At 49.6% G+C, this 7,064-nt stretch overlaps 1 protein-coding gene across 1 annotated transcript; it reads right to left on the bottom strand.

The window, feature by feature from the left end:
* Positions 1-201: 201 nt before the first annotated feature.
* On the bottom strand, positions 202-6,221 carry CREBZF (CREB/ATF bZIP transcription factor). Its single transcript, XM_040426391.1, has 3 exons — positions 5,289-6,221; positions 4,776-4,849; positions 202-1,821 (listed from the first exon to the last, which is right to left on the bottom strand). Exons 1-2 carry the CDS (start codon positions 6,146-6,148, stop codon positions 4,834-4,836), a joined length of 876 nt encoding a protein of 291 aa, XP_040282325.1. The 5' UTR covers positions 6,149-6,221; the 3' UTR covers positions 202-1,821; positions 4,776-4,833.
* Between the last annotated feature and the right edge of the window lie 843 nt (positions 6,222-7,064).

Raw genomic sequence — 7,064 nt, 5'->3', positions numbered from 1 at the left:
GGGCATTAACAGGGTAATGCACCATCTGCTGCAGACGAGAGTTATGTACTCTGCAATCTACCGACTTCACCTCCATGTAATAGACGATGAGGGGGGAAGCTGTTTGAAACAAAGAGGAGATGTTAATTTATCAGGCTTCCTATGCAGATCATACGTCACACAGCCCCTCCCCCACCTATTTACTAGAATGAACATACCACGCAATGTGCAGCAACTGCTTTATTCCATCTTTCTCTTACACTAACCAACATAAGTCACATCCATGGTACATAGTAATACAATGACAATTGAAACATACGTGTAAGCGCCTGCATTTCTTCCAGTGCTGCCTTGTTCCCAAAACTGAGACAGAATTCAAGTAAAGTGTATACAACACGTGAACAAGTAATTGTACAGAACGGGAAACGTCATCCTCTGCAGGTTTACCCTCACCTCTGATTCACGTGTGGGGCTCATATTTGGAAGCAGATGGCCAGGTACTACACCCCATCATAGGCTGCACCCTAGGACGATATGGTGGAGTTAGCTCAGTCCAGTAAAACCTGGTAATGAATACCGAGATCTGCACTTCCCATACATCCACTGGATACGTTCTGAATGACCAAAGCTGTTAAATATCAAAAAAGGGTCATCTTCCCATTTGCCAGATCTCAATGTTGAGGTCTTTTTTAAAGCGCGTCTTAAAGGGGTTGGCCCTAGTGTTGAGTGAACTTGTGTTTTAAGTTCGGCGTCTAAAGTTCAGGTTATCGAAGAATCGCGTTATGGCTTCCGCTACCACGGACCATAACGGAATTTAGAATCCATAACGCGATTCTTCAATAACCCGAACTTTAGACGCCGAACTTAAAACACAAGTTCGCTCAACACTAGTTGGCCCATATCATACATTGGGGGCATCTATAGAACAGAATCCGCAAAGTAAAGAAGTTCCTGCATGGCCGCCCTCCATTCACTTCTACGGGACTGCCAAAAAAAGCCCTGCAACGCGCTCAGCAATTTTTTTGTAAGTCCCACAGAAATGAATAGGAAGTGCACCGCACAAATGCAACCACCGGCCCATTCACTTTTATGGGGGCTGACTGAAAAAGCCAAGACAGCGCCCAGCAAGTTTCGACACTCCAATAGAAATGGAGGGCGGCTGAGCATGCGCGCTCCACTCTCCTTCATTGTGCAGGTCCTGTTCTAGAGATAGGCACCTATCAGACACTGGGAGAATATCCTAGCAATATTCCCCTAATGTAGGAGACGGACCAACCCCATTAAAACTGCTTCGTTTACGTCCCAGCACATCTGTTAAAACAGGCATGCTCAACATGCGGCCCTCCAGCTGTTGCAAAACTACAACTCCCAGCATGCCCGAACAGCCTAAAGCCATCAGCCTACAGCAGGGCATTGTGGGAGTTGTAGTTTTACAACAGCTGGAGGGCCACAGGTTGAGCATGCCTGTGTTAAAAGGACTCAAAACGGATGATCTGTCCCTCATGGGCGCCCATGTTACCAGGATACTTTACAGGATGCCTTTATGATACAGGACTGTATATTAGGTCAGAATCTTGTGGCTGCCACTACTATACAGTCACTATAATGGGGTACAGCAGCCAGGCATCTGCTTTTATATCCAAGTCCCCAGAACGTCTGCCGTCCCCCACATTATAGACACATTGCAAACAGGGATAGAAAAACAAAATGGAAAAGAAAGCCCTGGGATTACCTCTGGTCTCCTCCTGTACCATACCAATACCATACTACCTTTTAATACAAAGCAGGACATGTGTGTTCAGCAGCAGGTCCCGAATCTTCCGCCCCATACAGCTGAATCCACTTTAGCATAAAGAAAAACAAGGATGCTAAATACACAAGCTCAATGGAAAGAAGCGAGATTTCAAAAGGTTTCAGGAAATGTTCCATTAATGGACTTTATAGTGAAGCTTAGAATGAGGGGCGATTCACGCGTCCACGGTTCAGCCCCTGATGGGGAGAGTTGTAGATGTAGTGGCTTCTATTCCACGTCACACTGTGGACGGGGCCTGGTCGGCAGTTCTGGGATCAGAGAAGATTTGGGGAATGTCCACAGACATGTACCAGAAGTTGTGGCGGTAAAGTAAGCTGCAGAAAGGGGAATGGATTTGACCCTCTCCATTGCACCGGGCGATATCCACAGTATTAAAAGACACGCTGCAGATTTCAATTCTGCGTCGCAAGTCAGTTGGCCGCCATTTTTGTACGCATCGCGTGGACGAGATTTCTTAAACTCCCGTCCACGTTGCTGGCACTGTAAAACGCTGCGGATTTGCAGCAACAGCAAAGGCGCAACTAGTCAGTCACGTGTGAACTCAGCCCAATGGCTCAATGCTGATCCCTTTTGAAATCTCACTTTACAAACAAGTTCAACTTTGCACAAAATTAACCCTCGCTAACCTTCCTCTAAGGCCTGAGTGACACCAGGACTCTGCCCTCTGTGCAACTTATATTCTAAAGGCAGCGTTCAGCAACCTCCGGCACGCCAGCTGCTGTGAAACTACAACTCCCAGCATGCACAATTACTCTGCTATTCTTGTAACTCCCATAGAAGTGAAAGGAGGATTCTGGGAGTTGTAGTAGTTTCAGAACAGCTGGAGTGTCGGAGGTTGCTGATCCCTGTTCTAAGGGGAAACGAGCACAGGAATGTTTCCTGTAATGGTAGCCATCACTGCCACATTGAACCTTAAAGGGGTTTTCTGGACTTTTAATATTGATGACCTATCCTCAGGATAGGTCATCAATATCATATCGGCGGGGGTCCGACACCTGGCACCCCCACTAATCAGGAAGTAGCTTTTGCAGGGTGCATGTGCCGTCTCTCTTCCCGTGTACGGCAAAGCAGAAGTGAGCAGGAAGGCAGACGGCATACAGCTGCGATCATACAGCTGATCGGTGGGGTTGCCGGGTGCTGGACCCGGTAGGTCATCAATATAGGAGAGCCCAGAGAACTCCTTTAATTTAACCGCATAAGGGTGCAGTCTGAATGGGGCTGTGACAGTTACTAAAATCCCCTATTACAGTCATACAAGGGTGAGCCCAACATAAAGCTGGCCTGTCCCCTTCAAACAGCGGACGAGAAGTTATTGTGGGGCCCCACAGATCTCCTTCCCTCTGCTGTGATCAGTTGCCGGGCTCCGTACAAAAGTTTCTGCCATTGAAAAATCCATTCTGTACATCTAAATGCAGTCGTTTCTACAGCGAGTGCATGGATTCCTGCAAAGCCCCATTCAGGCGACAGAGAGAATGGTAGAAATGTCTGCTAGAAGTCTACTGTATGGACGTGTACCCTTACAGTCCTAGGGACTCGTGCTGGTGACTCTGGAGTACTTAAAGGGCCCTGCCCAGAATTAGAAAAACATGGCTGCTTTAGACCATAAACAGCAGCACACGTGTCCACTTGGGGGTTGTGTGCGATATTACAGCTCAGCCTCATTCACTTCATTGGAGCTGAACTACAATACCAGACATATGGACAGTTGTGCTGTTTCTGGAAGAAAGCAGCCATGTTGTCGTAGTCCTGGACATCCCTTCTAACCCCCTATCCACAAGACAGGAGATAAACTGACTGGCGGAGGTCTGACCAGAACTGAGATCGCAAACGCTATGGCTACTTTCACATCTGCGTCTTTGCTTCTGTTACGATAATACAAATGTCTGCGTCAAACCTGGACGGATCCGGTTCTATTAGCTCTATTTAAGTCAATGGGTGCCGGATCAGTTTTCTTTTGTGTCTGAGAAAAAAGATCCGGCACCACTAACTTACATTGTGTTCCATGCCGGAACAGTCTCGCTCTCCATACCATGACGCACTGAAAAACGCTGCTTGCATCATTGTTTTTTTCTGTCCGGTATTGTAACGCAACCAAACTGAACAGGATGCATTCTGGCACAATCCGCTCAGTTTTGTCCCCATTGACCATGAACGGGGACAGAACTGAAGTGTTTTCCTCCGGTAATAAGATCCTATGACGGATCTCAAAAGTAGAAAGTAAAAGCGCCGATGTGAAAGTAGCCCATCTCGGACCGTGCTCAAAAAAAAAAAAAAAGTTGCAGTTGAGGGAACACCACCCCAGTTCTTCAAATTAGAGATGGGTCCAGCGGTCAGACCACCACTGATCAGCTATCCTTTATCCTGTAGATATGGGAATGGCTTCAAACCTTGGACAATCCCTTTAGGTCCCAGAGCTCAGATCCTGAGGACTATGGTTGATGCACTTCTTAAAGCCACAGCCGAGGGATCTAACATATTTGGCTGATGCCCAAGCTCGGGCCTCGTGCACACGACGTTATCCGCTTTGCAGTCCTGCAAAACTCAGATCCCGCATGTGTGCGCTAGAGGTGAGCGAAGCGAGCATCGGACATTACATCTGAAGTCGCTTTGTTCAAAACTTCGTATTAATACCGCACGGAGATCGGTACAAGCTGTAACCGAAGCAGAGTTCGATTTCAAGTTTTAAAGTGGTTTCCCCACTTTAAAAATCAGCTACCGAAGTTACACTCCGCTAATAACTAACCTCGGCTCATCGGAGCCCGTACATTTTAATATTGTATGGAGACTGATCTCCGTGAAGCATTGATCTGAGGTTTTGAACAGATGATGATGTTGATGATCTACAAGTATCTGGAAAGGGCGGCTTGCAATGATCTCCACCATGACAAGTGCTGGCGGCAGGGGTCCAGGTAGATAGACGACCCTACAGGTATCTGCACCTCACATAGCACTAGGCGTCTGCGTTAGCGACTTAGATCCTTACCAGGTTGCGAGACGTAAGGGACTGCTCTTTAACTCCTGCAATGGAGCAAGCCGACAGTTCACCTAAAAGAGAAACTGTCAAGAGAGGTTTACTAGTATGATGCAATGACAGCAGGTTCAGAACACATGCCCCCACATATAACACCATATACAGGTCCAACCCCCACCCCACCGACCACCATCAAGTGCAACAACCCAGTGTCAGATAAACAGTATGTAAAACATTGCCCGACCTGGGCTCTGCAATTATCCAAACCCATGATTAAGGGGGTCCTCCGGTATCTCAGGGTGTTGGGATTGACACCCTTTACATCTCTGCTCCCCTATAGGTAACTGGGGCATGCTAAGTCCTGGAGAACCCCCTTCTAAGGCCCTGGGTTAGGTACAGCAGCTTCCTCTGTCCATAACACGTGAGCAGCGGACCCCCATATCCCCCCCCCATCGTCTGTCCTCAGGACGTGTCCCATGGCCCCAGCTGGCCGGCACATAAGTCAGAAAGGCTACTTGACCCTACATTTTGGCAGAAGAGGCTGCGCTCCTGGCACAGGCCGGGCAGAACTCCACCGACACCTTCTCCTTGTCCACATGCAGGCACACTCCGCCAGAGGGCGCTGCCGCAGAGTCTTCTTCCGCCAGGTCACCGGCACAGACAAGTCCGGGCAGCGCATAGTCGTGGTCATCAGGCTTCTTAGGATGGTCGCGGAAAAGTGACGTCGACAGCTTGACTCCGCCCAGTCCCGTCAGCCGGCTCAGGAGCTGCGACAGGGCGCTGTCATTGGCCAGCACGGCTCTGAGGTAGCGCGCCTCCGACTCCAGCTCGCGCACGCGCACCCCCAGGGCCCTGCGCTCGTGCTCCAGCCGGGCGTTCTCGTCGGAGAGCCGGGCCACCTTACACTCCAGGCCGCTGACGTATTCTTTCTTGCGCATGCGGTTTAGGCGGGCCGCCACTGCGTTCTTATTCCCGGCGCCGCGCCCCCTCGTGGCCATCTGGTGCAGCGCGTCGGTCGCGCCTAGGCTTGTGAGGGAGGGCGAGGCTTCTTCCAGGCAGTTAGGCCTCAGCTCTGACAGTGCGCCGTGCTGAGCGCCGATGTGCTCGTCAGCCGCGACTAGTTGCTGCAAGAGGTCGGCGAGGGAAGGGTCCTCGGGGCGCTCGTCCTCCTTCCACCACGTCGCGGCATCCGGCACGGACAGCAGCTCGTCTAGTAAAGCTTCGTCACAGGGGTCACTCCACTCACCGGGCGTCTCCCGGGAGGACTCTTTCGGAGCCGCGGCACGACCCCGCCTCTCTCTCCTCCTCGTGCGGGCCGCAGCTGCGGGGCGCTCTCTCAGACTGCGTCTCATGGTGGCCTCCACAGCCGCTCTCCGCCGCGTCATGCCACGCGAGGGAAAGTCCGCACAGAGACGATGTAACGGCGTCTAAACGAGCAAAGCGGAAGCCGGAAGTAGATTGTCAGGTGATGCCGTACGTCATAACATAAACCCCGCCTTATTTTTTTGGCGGGAGGGAAGTGCGCGCGGCAGAGCCATGTGACCAGGAGCAGCCAATCAGAAACAGCGGTTCTGTGGTAGCCTAGACTAGAGCAACTCCATGCTGTGAGGGGACATTTTTTGCAGTAAAGTGAACTGAACAGTGTACAGATCGTGCAGTAAATACTAATAAAGTAAAGCGTATTATAATAATAATAATCTTCATTACTATAGCGCCAACATATTCCAGTTCAGGTACAAACGGACAACAAGTATGGCAGCACAATATTTCACATACAAACAATAAAACTGGGAAATAGCGATTATACTAAATTAAAGTGGTACTATACCTACTATAGATGAAAAAATAGAAGCTCTTTGCTCACATTTTTCATCAAACGTGTGTCAGGCCCATCTACCGGCGTCAAGGTGGCTTCTGCAGATGGGTACGTAACACTGACAGAACTGCCTGTCCAGGGCCTAACCTGAGCCTACACTTAGGGATGAGCGAATCGACTTCGGATGAAACATCCGAAGTCGATTCGCATAAAACTTCATTTCAGTACTGTACGGAGCGAGCGCTCCGTACAGTTTTAGAATGTATTGGCTCTGATGAGCCGACAAACCATTTCCCGAACTAGGGTTAGGTTCCAAGTGGTACCTTGGAACCCAACCCGGGTTCAGGAAATGTTTTTTTTTTTTTTTACGGTATAAATCAATTTCTGAAGTTATTACCCGAAGTCTTGCGAGACTTCGAGAAGCAATAACTTCGGCTCATTGGAGCCAATACATTCTAATACTGTACGGAGCGCTCGTTCCGTAC

This window comes from Bufo bufo, chromosome 3, assembly GCF_905171765.1.
Source record: "Bufo bufo chromosome 3, aBufBuf1.1, whole genome shotgun sequence".
Taxonomy (NCBI): Eukaryota; Metazoa; Chordata; class Amphibia; order Anura; family Bufonidae; genus Bufo; species Bufo bufo.
Note: the sequence above shows the minus strand (reverse complement) of the source record. Positions and strands in the feature narration are given on the sequence as shown.